General features: G+C 47.0%; 1 protein-coding gene across 5 annotated transcripts; it reads right to left on the minus strand.

The window, feature by feature from the left end:
- Positions 1-284: 284 nt before the first annotated feature.
- Positions 285-21,240, minus strand: GATA3 (GATA binding protein 3). Of its 5 annotated transcripts, none has more exons than XM_054631645.2 (6): positions 21,104-21,240; positions 19,847-20,454; positions 16,594-17,130; positions 13,518-13,660; positions 7,876-8,001; positions 287-2,003 (listed from the first exon to the last, which is right to left on the minus strand). In XM_054631645.2, the coding sequence occupies exons 2-6, from the start codon at positions 20,085-20,087 to the stop codon at positions 1,719-1,721; spliced, it is 1,332 nt and encodes a 443-aa protein (XP_054487620.1). In that variant the 5' UTR covers positions 20,088-20,454; positions 21,104-21,240; the 3' UTR covers positions 287-1,718. The 5 variants fall into 5 exon arrangements, with proteins under 5 accessions (XP_077035370.1, XP_054487620.1, XP_054487618.1 ...); XM_054631643.2 differs by having other exon boundaries at positions 13,518-13,663; XM_054631644.2 differs by having other exon boundaries at positions 13,518-13,663; positions 20,639-21,240.
- Positions 21,241-21,592: the final 352 nt, after the last annotated feature.

Genomic DNA, 21,592 nt, shown 5'->3' on the forward strand with positions numbered 1-21,592 from the left:
ACCCAATGAGACAGAGCAGAATGTGCTTTCCCAGCTCCTGTCCAAAACCTTTGCTTTTCTCAAAAGCAGCCGGGTTCATAAGGACCCTGCTGTACCTTTGCACTTATCCCAGCCCCAAATTGTCCTCAACACCAGTTTGGTCATGGTTGCCTGAGTCCCAGGGGGACCCATCCCACCCGGGAGCCCGAAATCACGCAGGGGCAGCGGCTGGGCTGCGATTCAAGGGACAAGGGAGCACACACCGGACAGTGGGGTTACACTAACATGCAGTCCATTTATTTTTGAGGGTTTTTTTTCCTTTGTTCTGTGATTTATCTTTTTTTTTATCATCAAGCCACTGCAAACATTGCTTTGGCTGTCAGCATGAGCGCAGAGACAGACATTCCCATACCCGTGGTAAAGATGTCATAAATACCATCCAAACAAATGTTAAGAAAAAATTAATAAAGAAAGAAAAATATTCTTTTTCCCACCCCCAAGCACAAAACACTGTTAAGTCAACAGAATTTAATCTAGTTTATTCTCCAAAAAAACAAAAAAGAGGAAAAATATGAAAACAAAACAAAACCAAAAAAAAAAAAAAAGAGCAGGTTATCGCTAGCAGTAAATAAATTTGTACAACCATTCAGTCTGTATAATAGGATGAAATAAATCTACATCTTTCTTATTTTGGTGCGTTGAATTATACATACAAACAACAATTACAGGAACTTGTTCACAATGCGTATAGACCTGGAGAATGGCTATCTGAAACCCCCTTGTTGGCAATGTCCGCATGTTAACACTGATTGCCTGACACCATTGGTACTTCCTATGTAAAGGGCCCCGTGGCCCAAAATGAATGATCTCCCTACAGGTTTTATTTATTTAGTTATTCAGTTAGTTAGTTAGTTAATGCATCATCAAAACCGTTCTAGCCAGCCCCCTCCCCCTCCCCGGAAACAGAAAAAAAAAACCAAAAAAAAAAGAAACCAAGATAAAAACCAACCAAAAAAAAAAAAAACCAACAAAATAAAAATAAAATAAAAGGAGAAGACATGACTGGCAGTTGGTCCATTTGTTCATAAGACCGCGTTTCCTCTTGGTCTGCATTGTTTGTTTTTCTGGTTTTTAAATTGTCCTCCCATCTTCTTTTTTTTTTTCTTTTCCTTTAAAAAAAAATTCTCTCGGAGTCCTTCATGCCTTTTTCTTTGCAGCTCCTCAGATGCAATAAAGTCTTCCTCAAATGTACAGAATTTCTTACAATATAAGTTATATGCAATGTTCAGCGTTTTTTATTTTATTTTATTTTATTTTTTCACAGCACTAGAGATCCTGTCCAATAGGGAATGCAAGTTCTGAATGGCTTATTCACAAATGGTATCCAGATTCAGTGGGTAAGAATACATAGACGCCATAGTGAGTTCCTTTAAAAAGTGGCAAACATCACTTTTTTAAAACTTTTTTTTTTACTTTTTTTTCTCTTTTTTTCTTTTTTTTTCCTTTTTTTGTGCTTTTTGTAGTTTTTTTCTGCATTTTTAATTTTTTTTCTCTCTCTTACGCCTTCAAATAACCTCTTTTTTTTTTTTTTCTAATTTTTTTTTTTTTAATTCTTTTTTTTCCCCTCTCCCATTTGATTCGGGACGTCAGACCCATAACCACACGCCTGCAAAAATGCAAGTAGTATATAAAGTAAATCTCATTTTGAGACTGTAAGCATTCAGCAGGGGAGTCTCTTGCTAACCCATGGCAGTGACCATGCTGGAGGGGTGGTGAGGTCCGAAGGAGAGGCTGGATGGAGGATGCATCGGTGTCGGTGTGGTCAGCATGTGGCTGGAGTGACTGAAAGGTGAAATGTGGCTGATGGAGGACATATGTCTGGAGAGGGCTGCAGGGTTAAAGGAGCTGCTCTTGGGAAAGTCTTCGAGGTTGTCATGGACCTTTTTGCACTTTTTGGATTTGCTAGACATCTTTCGGTTTCTGGTCTGAATTCCTTCTTTCTTCATAGTCAGGGGTCTGTTAATCTAAACAAAAATCAATTATTTTTTTTGTGCTTCCATCCCTTCTCCCCAAATCACCATGGGATCTGTGTACCCCATGCCCCAGCCCAGCGGGACCAGCTGGTCACAGCCCCCCTCCTCCCCTGTACACACCATGTGCTACCCAACCTCTCCATTTCCATCCCAAAATTCAGATCCCTCCAGGAAATCCCAAGCTCAGTTGAAATTTCTGAAGACAAGACGACAGAAAATTGCTGGCAGAGCCACACAGGAGCAAAACATACCCGAATAATTCACAGCAGCTGAAAAATTTCAACTATCTGCACATTAGGTAATTGCATTGTGTTTAGGTATGAAACCAATCATTACCTCCTGGAAATATTCCCCACAGACACCGTCTCACCCTGAGGCTTCCTGTCTGATCTAAAACCATTAGCAGCAAGAACTGCTGGGATTTCAGTGCTGTGAGGGGTCTCAGGCTTTCACAGCTCCATTAAGAAGCTGGGCAACTCTCCACAAAAGGCATGGGTTTTTGTCTTGCTTTTCTTCTTTCCGAAGATTTTGCTCTGATCATCCTTTCTGGTTTTCTTTAGCTAATCTGGTTTTATTTCTAAAGGCTTCCAGATTTTTCTTAGGGAGGCTGAAACAGGTATCTATGCTGACCAGCAAAGTATTTGCTACATGCATACAAATGTATGTGTAGGGAAAATAAACATTAAAATCTCCTCCTGAAACTACACAGCAGACATTATCATCCATGCATCCATCAGGGTTAGGAAATGGTAGCACAAGTTCTGTTGGACACCCTGTAAGAAATTCTTATTACTCTTATTACTTGAGGCTGTCCTGTGCAGGGCCAGGGGTTGGACTTTAATGATTCTAGTGGGTCTCTTCCAACTCAGAATATTCCATGATTTTGTGATTTTGTACTGCATAGAGAGCCAGCATCACAACATGCACTAGCACAGGTGACATGAAACTCCCACAAACCACATTTGGGAAGGGATTTATGCCTCCAGTGTCCCTAAACAAACTAAAAAATCTGGGTTTGAGAATGTAAATGGGTCTTGCTCTGGCTCCTCTGCAGGATTTCACCTATAGCAGAAGGCAGCAAATCACCCTGAGGCTGAACCATTCTTCATAATAAATGTGAGCACATGATGGTGCTGATGGACATTCTGCCAAAGGGAGAAAAAAATGGATCCACTGTCCACCAGGATCTGTGAAGGACAATGAAAAGATGTCCCTGCAAAGGTCCTGAGCAACTCTTTGTTCATAAGACCTTAAATCAGCACAAGGAACAAAGCATTCCCTTCTTCCAGATCACAGCAAAGTTTCACTTGTTGCTCCTCAGCCCCTTTCTGGTCCCTTTTCACAGCATGAGAATCATTCCTGGATTTCTCTCCCCAGGGAGACCAGGATAAAATAGCTCCCTGTTAATGCAAAGATGGAATTGTGGGGAGAGGAAGGACCAGGCTCATCTCTGGTTTGTCATTCCAGTCTGAATTTGTGACCCCAGGCCAGTGACAAGAGCCTTCACCTCACCTAAAAATGAGTGCATAAAAGGCTGATTCCTCTGCCTCTGGATAAAGGGAGTTGGAAAGAGCAGCCCTGCTTGCCAACAGCTAAAGGTAGGAAGGAAGAATCTGCCCATGAGCAGCCCCACACCAGCCCTACAGCAGCAACAAGCAAAATTTAAAATATTGTGGGTTCCAAACACAACATAACTCACTTCCCTGGCTTTCTGTCCTCACTGAGGGAATGAGGATGCACACACAAGGATGCCCCTTTGCTCCAGACAAATGACTGGGATTGGAAAGCTTTGCCTGGCCTGTTTTAAGTTTTTAACAGGGATGTGTTGCCCAGGTTCAAAGCCAGGAAGAAGTCCCAGGTGAGCCCCACCAGGCAGCAACATCAGAGGAGACCAGGAAGTGCCAATCCCTGACAAATCCAGCTCAGATTTGGGGAGGCACACACAGCCCCTGCCCCACCAGCTTCAAATCAGGATCTGTATCACAACACAAAGGCTCAGGGGAAGCCAGAACCAATTTCCAGCTGAAGCAGCAAAGTTTCAAGCTTGGGAGCTGGTTGTGGCAAAGTGACATAAGCCTGGTGGTGGGACTGGGGCTGTTCTGGGTCTTGGAACAAGCACAGGGTCCTGACCCTTGCTTGGTGTCATGTCCCACATGACAGTGAACACTTCCCCAAAGCAACATCTCTTCTGTTTCACTCAGTCTCTAAGAACAGGATGGCCCAGGCCACGATTTTATGTAAAACTCAAGGATGGGAACACCAGCTCTGCGTCAGGATGGTGACAAAGCCATGGCCAGCCCCACAGCTGGGGTCAGAGCTGCCATGCAAGCTGTTGTCTGGCCACATCATCCCAGTGTAAATGGTCTCACACTCCAAGCAGGTAACTAACCCGAGAGCCAAACAGATAAAGACTCAGATAAATGTCAGAAACCAGCATAATCAAAGCAGCAAGCTGGAATTTTTTTCCAGTGACTTCAAAGACCAGTCACAGCAGGGTAAAAGTGGTCCCCAAAACATCAAAGCCAAGGACCCATCTCTGTTTCTGGGGTAGAGAAATGAAAGACCCGGAGGGAAGACCTTCTCCGTGAAAATTCATTCTGATAAAAATGACAAACACATGCTAAATTAAAATTAAACCAGCCCAACGCATGTATATGAAATTCATTAATTTCAGATGGAGCCAATTAATTATGGGCAGGAATTATGCTCTTTGTTTTATCATATGCAAAATACTGACTGCTCTGCTCTCAGGACGCATAGGCCTGCTTTAGAGTATTGTGAAAGGGGCCTTTTCTGATGAATTTTACCAAAAATAATGGCAAATCTCTGACTTCTACAGGCTCAGGCCAGCCTGCTGTGCACCTCCAGCAAGGTACACTCCCACCCACCCCTGAAGTGTGCAAAGGCTCATCCCACTTCTAAGGACTAAAATAACAAGGATGAGAACCTCATATTCAACAGATCAAATCCAGGGGATAGTCTTAACCATTATAGGCCTGATCTTGCTCTGACTGAAGACAATGGGATTTTGCCATTGACCTCAATAAGGTCCTGTCACTGAAGTGGATTTATCCTTCAGACATAGTCATTACAACGTTGGGTTAATCTTCCAGGCTGGCTGTATCTTAGAAAGCACTCTGGGATGCCACGGGATGAAAGGCACTGTATCAATGTGAAATATTAGTCATTGTTAACACTGGTGTTAATGGAGCCGGCTCTTGTTGAAGTCAGTGGGAGGAATGCCAACAGCTTCACTAAATGCACCCCAAGACTATTATGATTATTGCTTATATCCTACTGACAAATGGGTTTGCTTAAGCTGTGGGAATCAACAGTAAAACAAACTGATATAGCTCCATGAAAAAATTAACACCATGGAAAAAAAAATTTGCCTTTTCACTGCAATCGTTCCCAGTGTGGACATAAAATCGGGATAAGTTTCAACTGCAGATCAATCCATTAAAATATCCTAATGATGTTAAGGTACCAGAAAATTTCATTAAACCCAAAGAAAAGAAAAAATGGGGAGTGGGGGTGGATAAAACAGCAGACAGGAATTTGCTACAGCCTAGCCTGAAACAGGGTTAAGTTGACTTCCAAGCATCCAAAGACCTTCCACTGGCACTGGCACAACATCCATGCTGACAGCTGCTTGGGAGGGACATACTACAATCAGCCTCTCTATTTGTGACCCCTCTCCTGATGGAAATCACAAGATAATATACCCATAGGGAGCAAGACCACACTTCTTACCACAGTCATAACTAAATACTTTAGTAAATACTTCACTAAATACTAAATACTTCACTAAATAATTTGGTAAGTACTTTAAGAAAATTTATTTAAAAAAAGGATCTACCCACTCATATCTGGATTTTAGTATCATTGCCTGGTTATTTTGCTTCACACAGGAGCTCAGTCCTCTGGGGGTTTCATTTAAGCAGGATCCATTAATGGCGTTGCTCATAAGGCAAGACACTACTTGACTTTGGTAAGTAGCTGTGCTGAGCTTTTAGGCAGCTGTTGGTGTTTTTAATGAATATGAAAATGGTTCCAATGTGCTCAAGGCCTGCCCCATGTCACAGATTTCACAGCTGGATCGGCGTTTCCCTAAACACTGGATCTAGAGGTCAATTCAGGCCAAATAGGTTTGCAGTGTTAGTGCAAAAAATAAAAGGATGTGCTCTTGCAGGCACATTTCTGGAGAACCTCAGCACTCAGACACCATTCTAAACACTTCAGGAGGAGATTTCTCCAGTCAGATGTCTACAATGGAATCAGGCACATCGTAACTCATCATCCTGCCATCTTTTGCAGGCATGGGGAGGAACTACATTATCTTCAAGGGTAGAAGTCACCCCATTGAAACACAGGCATCCACCAGCACCAACTAAGAAGAGCCTATTTCCTTCAAAGGGCTTTGCTGGCTACAGGAAGAGCAGCTCCTTAGAGGTTTCCCAAACTGCCTGATTTAAGTCCTACCACGGGTGGCTACAAGGCCGAATTGGAAACAGCACAAGCATAGATCCCCTGCCCTGTGAAGCTGGCTGGCCCTGATCCCTTCGTGCCAAGGAAATAGCAAACAGAATATTTTCTCATGATGTTCTGAGAGTTTTCACTCTGTGTCCAACCCAGGGTGTTTGCAGTGATCACACTGAGAGTTTGATGACAAGCTTTACTTGCTACATCAGACTCAAAGTGTGCTGAGATACCTGCCCACTAAAAGGTAAACGCATTTTCCTTTTTTCCAAGAGAGATGCCTCCCATGAAACAGGTGAAAAATTAGCCTGGTTGTTGGGGTTTTTTTTTTCTACTTAATCCAAACTTGTTTACTCATCCTAAGAAACCAAACAGTTTGAAATAACAAATGGAAGGGACTGAGATACCGCAAGGGTTGTACGCCCCATGAAACCCGATAAGTCTTTGATGTGTTTCCATGGGTGGACATAAGGGCAAAACACAGACCCAGATTTCCAAACCAAACACAAAGCAATCAACCACTAGTGAAAAAAAAATATATATCAAAGCAGAGAAATTTGAAGTCTTTTCCTTCCTTTGACATAATAATTATTCTAATGCCACAAGTGGAATGAGAGGAGCAGAAGTAGCCTTAAGTCTCCTTTATTAGCAGTGTTATTGAGTAGAAGACTTTTCAGGTCCCTTTAGCTCTTTCCCTGGGGCACATATCCCCGGTTCCTGCAAGCTGGCTTTGCATGGAGATATTAGATTAAATCTGCCAGCCATTACATTTCATTTCATTTCGTTTCTCCTTCCCTTCCATGACAGATGCTTTGAAATTCACATCACAGGTTGAGCAGACTCTGCAACCCACTAACTAAATCAAGTCCTTTTTTGGTTTGGGACTCATTTGCATCAACCAGCACAAACACAGGGCCTAAATAAATGATCTTTGGGGACAGGACAAAGGCAGCCACAAACCCAAGAATGATCTAAATAGTTTCTGGCACGTATTTCTTTTTTTTCCAGAGTTTGTATTTGCTGGAGGAACCAAGCTACGCATAGGAGGGGTATCGGTTTGCAGGACAGTGTGTTGTCTTTTCCAACTCTCTGAGCCCAATCAGCAGCAGATAATGTCTCTCTGTGTTGACCCACCCCTCCTTTCTTGGCTCAGGCAAGGAAAAGCTCTAACATTACCCATGGACAGCCTTGTTTTATACCTCCCCAAGTTGGATAGGCTATGTTTGAAAGGCTGACAACTCATCGCTCCAAACCCCAGGGTCCCCAAAGGGATAACAGAGGTCTCGGCACCACCCGAGACTGAAAATCCTCAAGTTAAGGAAGAGTTTGGATCATTGAGCACCAAAGCTGAGGCCCCATTATTGAGTATTCCAGTCACACTTACATTGTGCAGCTTGTAGTAGAGCCCACAGGCATTACAGACGGGATCGCCGTTGGCATTTCTCCTCCACAGGGTGGTAGTGGTGGTCTGACAGTTTGCACAGGACGTGCCCGCCCTCCTGGCTGCAGACTGTGGGAAGGAGGGAAAGAGAAGGAGAGGAAGAGAAAAACACCCGTGTTAAAAAAAATTTTAAAAATATAATCAGCAAAATTTCTGAGAAAGAAAACATCAACCCTGCAAGACTGATGCACATCAGCAGAGGCCTCCAGAAACTGACTTGTGAGAACAAATAATAATTGTGAAAAAAAATCCCCAAGGTACTTTAATCCCAAATTATATGTGAACTGAATCAGGTGCCAAAGGGCATCCTAAAAGTGAGTGCTAAACCTCTGATAGAACTCATCAAAATTAGCAGCACTGGCACAGCCCATTCCAGAGGGGAAAATGTTATTTAAATGCCAACATGTCTTTCCATCTTAATTCTCCCAGACCCCTCAGGGGTCTAATTCTGCAGTCAGGGCCTGAACTGACAATTGCTGGAGTCAAGGGCGTGAGTCACTCCGGCTCCAGCGAGAGACCACGGTGGGCAGCTGCTCGCTGGGCCCGACCGCAAGCGCAGCCCGGTCCCGTAAGCTCCGCTCAGCTTCAAAGGAGACAGGCTCCAGATCGGAAATAACACCGTGGCAAGGAGCAAGAATCTCAACTTTTTAATTACACCCTTTTCTCAGCCCAAACCTTCATGTTTATTTAAGGACTGGTAACAAGCCTGAAAGAATTTACGGTTTCATAAAGGGGTAGGAACACAAAAAAAAAATCTACGTGGCAAAGTGTATACAGAAGATTTTTTTGTTAGCTGTGATAATGACTTAGCAAAGTCAAATTTAGTAAAGTTGCTCTTCTTTCACATGCATAAATTCGTACTTATCATTTAAAAACTGTAACTTTAGCAAACAAATTGTGCTTCTGCCTCTGAAGGAGGAACAGGAGCTTTCAGACTGCTGTGTGAGCGCGTATGCATGCTTGCGTGTGTGCAAATGCCTACAGCTCCTAAAAAAAAAAGACCTTTAGATCCCCATCCTATCTATTCTTCATCAATATGACATGGTCCCAGAGCTCTGATTTCATCCCGATGCGTTGCTTTCAATGGAACTGCTCATGTGCTTAAAGTTAAAACATGTGCTTAAGCGATTTGCCAGATCATAGCAATGCTTGGCACCTTGCAGAACTGAGCCTTTAATGCTCTCTTTTGTGCTCTTACTGTTTCAAATTTACCCCTCACCCCACACAGCCGCACACTGTAGCACATCCAACATTTAAAAAAAAAAGAAAATAAAGAAAATACCGCATCTTTGGATACCGTACAACAAACCCAAAATGCAAACATGGACACTGGCACAGCCTTAGCGTTAATACCAACTCTTGTTAGGTCATGTTGCAATTTTAATCATAATTGAATGCGGCGTAGGTGGAGAGAGGACGGGTTGGTTTTGCTTTAGATAGGGGAAGATTTTTTCTTCTTTTAATTAGACAAAAAGGGCTGTCTAAAAAATAAATAAGACAATGCCCATGAGCACTAGGAAGCATCACAGAGTGGCTGATCCGACAGCAAGTGGCTCTCTCAGGCTGCCCGTAGGGATAGTTCCATTTTGCCTGACCATAAACCATTCTGAACCAAGCCATTCCCAAGGAGGTCTTTAGCTAACTTCTCTGTGCTGGTGACAAGCAGGAGCTGGGGACAGCACATGGGACTTGAAAAAATCCCAGGGCCAGTAGAGAAGATGAAACATCCCACCATGAAGAGCAGAGCCCCGAACTGATGCGCGCACACCTCCTGACCACGCCATGGACCCAAACTGGGCTGCCTTCAAATTACCAGGATAATTAAATAATGAATGTGTTCCAAAGGCAGCATGGAGACAGCAGCTTGCAAAGCCAGGTTCTCACTAAAGAGCTGGAGAAGAGTCTGCAGCTCTCTGCCCCCCAACTCCTGACACTCGGCGTGCAGGGCTTGGAGGGGCAAGAGGTTGGATTGAGTCTTGGTGGCAGCTTTGCATTTATCAGACCCAAAAATCAAGCCTAAGGAAATTTCTAAAAACCAGTGATATTTGGCTCAGCCCACACAGGGGAAACATCCCCTTTGAAGATATTTGGGGTTTCTACGCAGCGCTCGCCGTAATTTCTCTTACAGCAAGCGCGTTCAAAAGACACGCCTGGTCACCACCTCGCTGCCTTCAAACAAATTCTGACATTAAATAAGCAAATAAATCACAACATCTACTGTCTTCTCTAAAACCATTTCCAACTACTGTGTTTCACTTGCAAAAATTCAGCATCATTAGCTGAATATTTTAAGCTCTTTCGGTCCCAGGCTGCACCTTTTATGCTGTACCTACTTCTACCGGAGACACAGGCAGCGGGCAGGAAACAATGAATAATAACCCTATTGTAAAGCTCCCAGCAATGGCATCCACTGACGCTCATCAACGACTAGGGGCCTGGCCATGGCAGTAATGGGATGACTAATTAGCTGCCCCATATCATCCACAGGACCACAGCCCATGGCACAGTTGCCGGTGAGCAAAGGCACAACTTCAGAAGCGCTAGCAGTGATGAAAAGGTGAAATTGAGGAGGTTGGAGGAACCAAGCGCTAATAAAGATGCTTAATTAAGGGGCATTTTCAGTGTCTGTATTTACCCACAAAGCTCCAAGCATCATTTTCCTAAAATAAGATTGTATGTGCATGGGCCTGCTGAGAAATTGGTTACAATCCTTCCAAAACCAGCTTGGCTTGACTTGGAAACGGAGAGCTCTGCATCTGCATGGGCAGGGAATGGGAGAAAAGCTAAAGGAAGGTTTTTATCTCAGCAGCGATGGGGCTGCCACTGCCTGTGACAGGGACAGGAGTAGCCTCCAGGAGGGCTGAAGACTTTTTAGGCAGTGATGGTGTGGTTACACCTGCCTGTTCTTGATTCCCCTGCCAACATCTCCAGGTCTTCCACCTTCCCCCTCAAGATGAAGCAGAGCTGTCTGGGTCCCCTCAGCCAGCAAGACTTCATCCCTGTCACCTAAAGGACACCCTCACAAAGACACCCATTGAATTTAACAAGGTTTGGGCTGGGTTCTCAGCATTTAAGAATTTCTGTGCCTCCTCTCTCCCACCCATCAAATCCTATCATTAATTTCAGTGCAGCTGTGATCAGAGCCTATGAAACCAGCCCGAGGTCACGCAGGAACCTTGTGGTAGAGGGAAGGAGCTGAATCCCCACCCTGAGCCTCCATCCACAGCCCGTCTGCCTTCGCAGCAGGAGAGATCCAGTCAAGCCACAGCCACATGCACATCCACATCCAGGCACAGAAAGTGCAAATACAAGCCCAGCTCTGGTGCCTTCTGACTAATTTTTTTTTTCAGAGGTTAGCAAGGGAAATAAATATAGGTTCAAACAGCATTAGGGATGTTTCTCTTTTTTTTTTTTTTCTTTTTCCCAGGCAGTGCTGGGGATGGGGGACGGGGGAAGTAGAAAAATCAAATTTCACATTTAGCAAGGCCACATTTAAAGAAGGGGAACTTTTTGTAACTTTAACTAAAATGCCCAAAGATTGGAGCGATAATGCAAAACAAGGTCTCCCTTTACTTCTTTTCTTTCTTCCTCTTTTTTTTTTTTTTTTTCCCCAAGAATGACCTTGTACTACGTATTTATTTATATAGTTCATTTTACATGTGCCGGGCTCAGGGTGACTCGGGACATTCTTTCGTGGTTCCATCAGACACTTTTTGAAAGCTCTCCCCCTCTCTCCAGCCGCTTTCCTATTCTGCCTCCCCCTCTGCTTGTTTGGATATGCTCAAGCTCCTGTGTGTTTGGACTGGGGAAACGGAGCTGTTGTTTAGGAGTTATCTCCAGGGCTCAGATATCCGGCAGCTTTTTCCTAGGAAGTTAACTTTACACATAGAGAGAGAACGAGGAAAAAAAAAAAATAAAGAAAACGAGGGCTGTGTGTTTAAGACAGAAGGGCCGGGGGGGAGGTGGAGAAGAGAACAAGAGAGCTGCCTAAAAAAATCAAAATTCCAGCCTGTACTTCCCTCCCTCGAAAGCTTTTCCTCTTTTCTAACAAGGCTATGAAAGATGAGAGAGACAAACCTTTTCCTATACGGGAAAAGCCCGTACAGGAGGGCACGGAGAGGTTTCACACGCAGGAAGTTTGGTGGGGTAGAGGAGCAAAGCCACGTCTTCCCCAAAACTCACAGGGCCAGACAGAGTTATTGCTGGTGGCCCTCACAGCATACTTTGTCAGGGATTCTGATGGTTTTCTCATCGATCTTGTATCCTAATTTCAGTCACAGGACTCGGGGTGTGTTTATCATAATTGATATGCACACCTAGTCTTCGGAGAAAACTGCATATAGCGTGGCTTCCTGGGAATGTACCCTGCAAATGCTTCCCAGAGCCAGAGGGAACAAAGCTGATACAATTCTATGGGTGTCTCACAGGTGAGGAAGCTGATCCCAGCCTAAGAGCTGTGAGCACCTTCAAGGGGAACACAAATTAACCAGCCTTGTCCTGCCTGCAAGGTCTGGCCATGCCGGGCACAAGGCTCACCAAACTGGTCAGATCCATCCATCAGCTCAGAAATTCCACAGAGAGGCAAGAGCCACCTTTCCTCCACATTTTGAGCAGCCCTTCCACATCTTTAATCCTGACAAAACCAAACGTGCCTCGATTCGAAACATTCAATAACTTCCCAAACAGGGACCGTAATTTTTTCCCCCACTTGATATATTTTTTCCCCTTGTGGTCTGCCTGATTATTTGCCAAATACACTTTAACACATTTATTAGCCATGCCCACAGCTTCCAGACCTTTTTGTGGCTTCCAGGGAAATGCATGAACAGATCGCTGGGGATGCTGTAACGTATTGCCTGGGCTTAGAACAGTCAGCAGTCTTGTAACTATTATTTCAAACATTTACCCACTCATTTCATCTTCCTCCAACTTCTGTAGCCTGGGCACACGCTTGGCTTTGCACGCTCACCATCCTCTCTGCCTTGTGTCCTTGTGACACCATTTGAGACCCAGATGGCACAGACATAAATGACCACACCAGGTACCCGTGGCACCAGGACCTGATGGTTCCAGCTTTTTGCAGAACCAGTGACACCCCAGTGACACCCAGTTTGGGTCCCTTGTACATGACACCACCAGCCAAGGGGGATAGAGACACATTAAAGAGTGGAGGGCAGAAGTTTGGGGAGCCCAGGAGAAATCCTGTATTCTTGATAATCTCTTTGGTCACTAGGAAATTATTTTCCTGCCCTTAGGCCCTGGAAAATGTCACTGTCCTCAGGACACCGTGCGGAGTTGAAAACTCAGTTCTGGTTTGCAAGAAGCCCTGGATCTTGATTTTTAAACCTTTTTTTTTGCAGTGTGCAGTTTGCTAGAGTAGTTTGCTTTTCTACTTTTGCAGTTTGCTAGAGGATCAGACAACTGAGGCCCACAGCAGCTGGGACCAACTCTCCAAGCATCCCTCCCTCCCAGCCCTCGGACACAGTGGGACCAGTGGGAGCTGGCTGAGGTTCCCTGTCCATCCCGAGCTGCAGATAGGAAGCAAAAGCTGCAGAAAAAGAAGAACAAAATAGAAGGAGACTCACCAGTCTTCTCTTGGGTTTGATCAGGGGCCGGTTCTGCCCGTTCATTTTGTGGTAGAGTCCGCAGGCGTTACACAAATAGTGCCCAGTGCCGTCCCTTCTCCACAGAGGGGTTGAGGTAGCCCCACAATTTACACACTCCCTGCCTTCTGGAAACAAGAGAGCACATGATTCACTTAGGGAAAGCAGAGATAAAAGGGGCTGGGAAAAGCCCCCCATCCCAAAAAAAAAACCCCAAAACCTCCCCAGAGACCCAGCCAGGCCAGACCCTGCCAGTCCCCACCAAGCTCAGGATTTCCAAAAAAGAGTCCATGACTGAACAATGTCCCTGGCACAGGCTGGTGGGCTCTGATCCTCTTACCCTCCCCAGCACCACTCCGCAGGCAGCATCAGGCCTGTGTCCCAGCAGCAGGGAAGAGGGATGGTGACAATGACAGCCCGAGTGCCATGGTGGCTCAAGAGGCTCCCCAAAGAAGCTCTCACTCCTCCCACGGGTCTCTTTGGGGGAGTGGGGGGAGCTGACAATTTCCCCTCACCTTTGGATTAAGGGCTTCTACAACTCTGGAGACCCCAAGTTTCCATAGGCACCAGAAAAACCTTGGCAGGCTTTGCAAGAAGCCTCCAGCCCTCTACACCCAAAATAATGGATACAGAATTTAAGTCCATGAGCCCCTTTCTGATGTGTATGAAGACCCCAGTGTCACCCCTTGAGCACTCTTCCAGCTCCCAGGGGTGTTCATGAGCCTGGAGGGCTCTTCCTCTGGCCTCGGGTCAAACCACATCAAGGATCCCCAAAATAATCACAGATAACCCCCAAAACATCTCCCCAGCTCCAGCCAATACATAACAACTTTGACAATATCTGCTATTGATTAATTTGAAATTTAACTTCCACCACCCAAAACGTTCAGAAGCCTCTCTGGTTTCCTCATTACATCTGCAGCCTGATGGTCCATCCTGGCTATCTGGGATAGCAAACAGCCCCAAGCCTGCCTCCTAAGTTCTTTCCTTCCTTCTCCTTCTTTTTGGGCACCTCTTTATCCTCTCCCTGTCTATTGCAGCGGGATATCTCCCCCAGCTTGGAGGAGGGAACTGGGAGGGTGCAGCCCCTGCCTCTCAGCTACTTTCAGAGGGCTGAGGGGTTTTTTTTTGTTGCGTCTTTGGTTTAGTGGGGGAAGTTTTTCTGTACCTAACGTCGGTGGTGGCCCACCTGAGAGCGGGGTGGGCAGACCTCAGCCGGGCAGAGCAGAGCAGAGCAGAGCCAGCTCAGCACAGAGCCGGCTCCCCGCTGCCCCAGCCCGTGCTGCCTTCGAGCAAGAGGCGCCCGTGCCCTAACCACAAACGGCAACCGTTTCTCCAGAGCCTTCGCACCGAACCCCTCTTCTCTCACACCTCCCCAGCAACTACAACAACAACAAAAAAATTACATTTGCAGCCGCTTCTCCCTCTTTTATCCTGCAAAATCACCCCCTTCCTCCTTTTTCTCCAGCTCTAACCCTCTTTGTCTGAGAGGTCCTAGCTTGCTAAGATCAACTTCTAAAGGGGAAAAAATAAAAGAGAGAGAAAGAAAAAAAAAAATAGGTGTTGCTGCTGGGGTTGGTTTATCACGAACCGCAGATGTCTTTCTAGAAGGCAAAGTAACAGAAAGTGGCAAAAGGAAAACAAGAGGGGAGGGTGGAGGGGGGGCGAGGCGGTTTGAAAATACCGCGCAGCCGGTGGGTGCCCGGCGGGAGCTGCGGCTCGGCGGGCGCCGGGGCGGCCGGGGGATGCTCAGCACCGCCCGGGGCCACAATAAACCGGTCCCCAGCCCGGACATGGCACCCGGTCCGTGCTGGGGCCAGCCGGGGAGCCGGTCCCGTTAATACCCTGGTCATTTTGTTCCCCTCCGGTTAAACGGGACAGCCGCTGCTGTTTGAGTCCCTGTCCCTCTCTTTTGTTTCACCCCATCTCTCTCTCTCTCTCCCGCTTTCATGTACAAAACATACAGGTCTGGGTTTTTTTGTCACTCTAACTGCATCCGGACTCTATTAAAGTTCCTGGCGCTGGATAAACAATGCAACTGTCGCGTGCAGCAGTCTGAAAATAATTGGATTAGCTCAAACATATCAGCTAAATAGAGACAGTCCCTGCTCAGACAGACAGAGTAAATGTCACCCTGGAAAAACCCTGAAAACTGATCTCATTCATGCCAGGCAACCCCGCAGCAGCCTCCTCGGAAAAACAAAATAGAGAAGAAAAAAAAAAAAAAAAAGAAAAAGAAAAGGGGGGAAAAGAGTTTTGACTAATCGCCCTTTCCTCTGCACACAAACACATTCCCCTGGGCTCACTCCCACCCCTCCGTGCACAGGAAGGTCCAAGCCCGGCGTGTTCGGGAGCCGGAGCTCCCTCGCCGCCCATCCCGCGGGGAGCGCACAGAGCTGGGGCCCCCCAGCTCCCCCGGGAAAGGCGGCCCGGGGGACACTTTTGGGGACACTTTTGGGGACACTTTTGGGGACTGTCCTTGTGGGCGATCCAAACCCCCCGGCACGGAGCTGGCCGGGGCTGGGGGCTGCGTGGGCGAACTCCCCGCAGCGCCCCGGGGAAAACCCTCCCCGCATCCCCGGGCGCCGCATGGGAAGAGGCCCTGGGAAGAGCGAGGCGGAGGGCGGGCGGGGGAAGTTGGCCGGGATTTAGCTCCATTATTAAAATACAGAGAGATCGCTAATGCTGCGGTTCCCTCGGTTTCGCTTCCTCCCCGGACGCCGCAGCTGAGCGCACCGTGGGGTCGCCCCCGGGACTGGAGCCCCGCGGCACCGGGTGGGTGGTTTGGGCTCCTGGGCCTGGTTCTATCCCCAGCCAGGGTTGGACGAGGGGGAATTTGGTTATAAACCTAGCAGAGCAACCTGTGGGAAAGGTGAAGCGTCGTGTGCATCCCCCACGAGGGCTCCAGCCCCTGCTGCTCCCCTGTCACAGGGATGCTCGAGCACATGTCCCTGCGTGCGGGGGCAGCGAGGGCTCAGCCCCATTCCTCTGCCCCCCACTTTTCCCTCCCTCAGCTTCCTCTCCCGAGCAACAGGGATGAAGAAGCCAAAAGCCCTACCTGTGCTTGACCGTGCTTTTGGTCGCGATTTACACCCAAAGCCGGTGGGCGATCCTCCTAAGAGGCTACTGGGGGGAAAAAGTCCAGAGCCATATTCTGGGACATACGGTGGGTAGGTGGTGATGGGGTGGTGAGCGGAGGAGGTGGCTCCTCCTAAAGAGGCCATGCTGCTCCGAGAGTGAGAGGACTCCAGCTTCATGGTATCGGCCAGGGACACCTGGTATTTGATGCATTCCTTCTCGTCCTGCCGGGTGGAGCCGGTGGAGCCGGGGGTGGAGATGGACGGATCCGGGGACACATCTTTAGGAGGGGTCGGCGGGAAGGTGAAAAGGTGCGGGCTGGAGTGGCCGGCGGATAAAGTGGAAGAGGAGGCGGGTGGGTAGACGGAAAGGGGTCCCGGTGAGCTGTGATGGATGGAGGTCTTGGAGAAGGGGCTGAGGTTCCAGGGGGAAGCGCTGTGGTGGCTGCTCAGCGCCTTGCTCCCGTCCAGCCAGGGCAGCGAGCCGTGCAGCAGCGGGGGGCGGCACACCTGGCTCCCTGCTCGGAGAAAACACGGAGACACGTCGGTCACATCCCTCTGCCACCCTGGCAAAGCCCCCCGTGGGGGTCCCGGGACGTTCTTCCCCCACCGCCACCCCTCGTCCTTCCCAAAGAGCTCAGCACGCAAGGAAAATTACATCTGATGAGAAACCCCGCTCCTCATTAAAAATTAATTTTTAAAAGCTACAAGAGCACGGAGTGGGAGCTCCGGTCCTGTTGAGGAACGGGTTTGGGGGTCGGGACCCTCCAAGCACGGTGCCAGCCCTGTGACACGGGATTTGTGAGCTCTGCTTCACTCTCTCCGTTTTCCAGGCAATCCCACGAAGACTTTGAAGCAAAGATCCTGCGTGAAATTGCCAAGTCCCGACTGCAGAAATATTTTTCTTTTGTCTTAGCTGGAAAATGATTTCCCGAACAGAGCCGTGAGCTATAAACCCTGGGAATTCTCTGGTCAAACGAAGAAGACCAGAAAATGCCCACAGACATGATAATGACCTTTGCAACAGGGCTGATAAACTTTGCAAACCACTCAGTTTGTCTTTTCTTCTTCCACGAGACTGCACAGAAATGTTAGAGGGCTTTTTCGCGATGGTATGGCACACGCTGAGGGTACCAATTGCCTCAAAAGAAACGCTCCAAACCCTTTTTGTGACAAGGGACACTTCACTTGTCTTTTAAAATACAGACCTGGAATTCGTGGGAAAAAACAATTCACTAGATTTCTGCAGTCAAATCTTTTTTCCTTTGGTTATAAATGTTCCTAAGGGCTTGTACCTAATATTTTAAATTATTTTCGGCCCTTGCTAAGCAAATAGAAAAATCCATCCTAAGAATTAAATCTATCCAAATCCACAGCAACTTGAGCGAATGGCTGTAAGATGGAAAACAGAGTTATTCAATTGGAAGGGAGCAAGTTTGTGTCTGATGATAAAGCCCTGGAAAGTCTCTGACACCCAGAGATCCCTAACCTCTTGCAGGCATTGTGATATGTGTATAGAGACTGCTGAACGTACAGAAGGAGAGATGCAAACACGGATGTATAGAGCCACAGATAGTTACAGGGTGGACACATGTGTTTGCATGGGGAGCTCCTGTGTGCCTAGAAAAGCTCCAAACTGGTTTTCACCATAGCAGACACTCGTGAACAATACTGAAAGTCGCTGCTCAAAAGGAAGGGAAGGTGGGTTATACGAATAGAAAGGGTCAAGATTCATTATCTTCCCCAGGAAGTAGCATAGTAAATAATATTCAGGCTAGATCAGAGAGACCGCATTTCCACTTTCTGCTGATATATTGGGGGAAAAAAGAAATGAAAAGGGGAGAAAAGAAAGAAAGGACAAAGGCTGCTGATCCTTAAAAATAATTGTTTTAAAGGGACTAATAGCAGAACAATGCAGTTACTGAGCGGAGCCTAATGCAGGCTCACACTCAACAAGTTGCTGAGGGCTGGGAGCAGCCTCCTGAGCCCGCTCGGCTCCATCTCCACTCCGCTCATCCCCTTTTCTCCATGATTTTGGGGTTATTTCCACTGCAAAACTCGGGGATTTACATTTTGCCACGACAGAGATCACTGTCCGGCTTCACAAACCACCCTCTGTTCTTTTCCCTCCTTTTTTTTCTTTTTTTTTGTGTTTCTTTCCTAATTTTTTAAACCATCCAGGTAAACTCCAGCTATAAACTGAACCTCTCCACTTCTTCATAAAAGATGGCACCAAAGTACTCATCCCTCCGTGGACCTGGGCCCCACCGGCCCCAGGTATTTCACCTCTTTCTCAGAGCTGTGACCCAGGAACAAGAATCACATTGTGGATCATTACCTTCCTGCAGGACCCTCAGGACAACACACCGGCTCTGATACCTAATTACACCACGGGCTATTTTTCTTTTTTTTTTTTTTTTTTTTTTAGTTTCTTTCTTATTTTAAACCCACGCCATGGTGCTGCCCTGGGTATGTGTGCAAAACTTTTGTCCCAAGCCTAACAAGCTCACCAAGTGTGAATTAAATAGCCCAAGCGTGAGGACAGCGGGGTCATTTTCACACCCCTGCTCTCCAGCTTGCTTTGCTTCCCCAGAGCAGCTTAATCGTGCAAAAACTAAACACAGTATGAAAACACTAACTGTTAGCCTAATTAAAGAGAGGGGAGAGAAACCAAAGCGGAAGAGAAGGGGGCAAGAGGAAGAAATGAAGAGGAAGATGAAAAAGAAAGAAATAGAAGGGAAGAGAGCAAGAGGGAAAGAAGAGAGAGAGGGAAGAGAGATGTGAGATAAAAAGAGAGGATGAAAGAGAGAAAGAAAGAAAGAGAGAAAGAAGGAAAGAAAGGAGGAAAGGAAGAAATGAAGGAAGGAAGAAAGAAAGGAAGAGGGAAAGAAAGGAAGAAGGAAAGAAAGAAGGAAAGAAGGAAAGAAAGAAGGAAAGAAAGAAAGAAAGAAAGAAAGAAAGAAAGAAAGAAAGAAAGAAAGAAAGAAAGAAAGAAAGAAAGAAAGAAAGAAAGAAAGAAAGAAAGAAAGAAAGAAAGAAAGAAAGAAAATATTAAAAAAAAAAAAGAAAGTGAAAGAAAGAAAGAAAGGAAGAGAAAGGAAGGAAGCCTGAATTTTTATTTATTTCCAATAAGCCAACCCCAAAATCCACCCGTGACGTAGCTTCCCCGCCGGCAGGAGAGGGTCTGCCCGAGAGCAGCGGGGGGCTCGGAGGGACAGACAGACGGACACTCACCGTGGTGGGCCGTGGGGTACCGCTGCACCGTGGCTCTCACGGAGTTGCCGTAATACGGCGGGACGGGGTTGCCTTGTCCGTCGATATTAAAAAGTACATCCACTTCCTCGGCGAGAGGGTACTGCGTGGGGTCCATGTAGGTATGGCCAAGCGAGGGGTGATGCGAGTCCGGGTGCTGCCCATTGAGCACGGCCGGGTGGTGGTGGCTCACCCACCGCGGCTGGTCCGTGGAGACCTCCATCTTCTGCCGCTGCTCTTCCTCCTCCTCCTCCTCCTCCTCCTCCTCAGCGAGGCGCGGAGGGCTTCTTGAGATGGGAGCGGGAGACGCTGCCGGAGTTGCGCAGGGCGGGGAAAAAGTGCTCGGCGAGTTCGGGGATGTTTCTGGTTAGGTTTGGTTTAAAAGTGTGTGGAGGGAGTTGGGGGTATGGTGATAAACGATCGATTCCAAAAAAAAAAAAAAAAAATTAAAAAAAAGGGGGATATAATAAAATCAAAAGGGAGAAAAAAGGGGAAAACAAAAAAAAAATCTCAGGGGGAAAAATTTCTCTACGCAGCGAGATCCCCTCGTTTCTTCCGCTCTGTTGCAGATGTTTCTCTTCTTTGATCACCTGTAACGAGAAAGAGGAAAGGGAAGGAGCAGAGAGAGAGAGAGAGAGAGAGAGAGGGAGAGGCAGGGAGAGAAACGTACTTGAGAAGTTCTGAACTTCAGCACCTGACTTTTTAGGCAGGAGCAAACCCATCCCATCCCTCGGCAGCCATCCCTGGGAAGCGCCTGCTCTGCCCTGGACCCACCTCTCTCTCCCAGCGCCTCTTTCTCTTTCGCTCTCTCCCGGCTCGGAGCGGAGCCCAGCAGCTCCCACCGCGCTCCTACCGCCCAGCTCTTACTTTTCCTTGGGTTTGGGGATATTTTTTTTTTGGCTTTTCTTTTTTCTTTTTTTTTTTTTGGTCGCCGCGGTTGTTTGTTTATTTTTTTATTTGTTCCATTTGCACCTGAGAAGCTCCAGTGGCTTAAGCCGGTGAGAACTTGTGCCATTCGCTGCTGCTGCGCAGCCCAGAGTCACTTTGATTGCTCATTAATTATTATGCAACCGAGAAAAGGGGGAACGGGGGGAAAAGAGAAGGGAGGGAAGGGGTAAAGCGATGGGAGAAGAGAGTAGGGGCTGAAAGGAAGGAGCGAGGAGAAAAGGAGGGTGGGGAGAGGGAGGAAAAAAGAAAAATTCAAAAAGCGACAAGTTGCTCAAGAAATTCCGCACAAACCTTGGTGGAGAAGCAGTATGTGACCCAGGAGGGATGAAGCTGAAAGTGCTTGATCAGATCAGATTGTGCTCTCGCTCGCACTATTTTTTTTTCCCTACTTTTTTTCCTCCTCTCTCTCTCTCTCTCTCTCTCTCCCTCTCCCTTTTTTTTTTTTAATCTTTTTTTTTTCCTTTCTTTCCTTCTTTCTTTTTTTTTTTCTTTTTTTTTTTTTTTTTACAGGGAAGGCATTCTTTCTGAAAGGAGCAGGATGGCGCCAGCCGGCTCAGTGCTTACAGACAGCTGTGGCGAGACGCAACTTAAGGAGGTTCCAGTGTCATAAGCCCGGGGGAGGCGGAGCCTGAGGAGGGGACCGGCTCCGGCCGCCCCCGCGCTGCCCCCGCGGGAACCCCCCGGCAACAAACTCCTCTCCATGTCCCCTCCACGCACCCTTTTTTTAAATTTATTTTTGAAATTTTTTCTGCTTTTTTTTTTTTTTTTTTAAGGGGGAAA

Source organism: Agelaius phoeniceus, chromosome 5 (assembly GCF_051311805.1).
Source record: "Agelaius phoeniceus isolate bAgePho1 chromosome 5, bAgePho1.hap1, whole genome shotgun sequence".
Lineage (NCBI taxonomy): Eukaryota > Metazoa > Chordata > Aves > Passeriformes > Icteridae > Agelaius > Agelaius phoeniceus.

Excerpts from the sequence above, each read along its gene's own strand:
- GATA3 (XM_054631643.2), bottom strand. The coding sequence starts at position 20,087 with ATGGAGGTCTCCACGGACCAGCCGCGGTGGGTGAGCCACCACCACCCG. Across the intron at positions 17,131-19,846 it reads GTACCCCACGGCCCACCACG|GGAGCCAGGTGTGCCGCCCC; the intron begins GTGAGTGTCCGT and ends TTCTCCGAGCAG. Across the intron at positions 8,002-13,517 it reads TCAAACCCAAGAGAAGACTG|TCTGCAGCCAGGAGGGCGGG; the intron begins GTGAGTCTCCTT and ends TCCTTCCCACAG.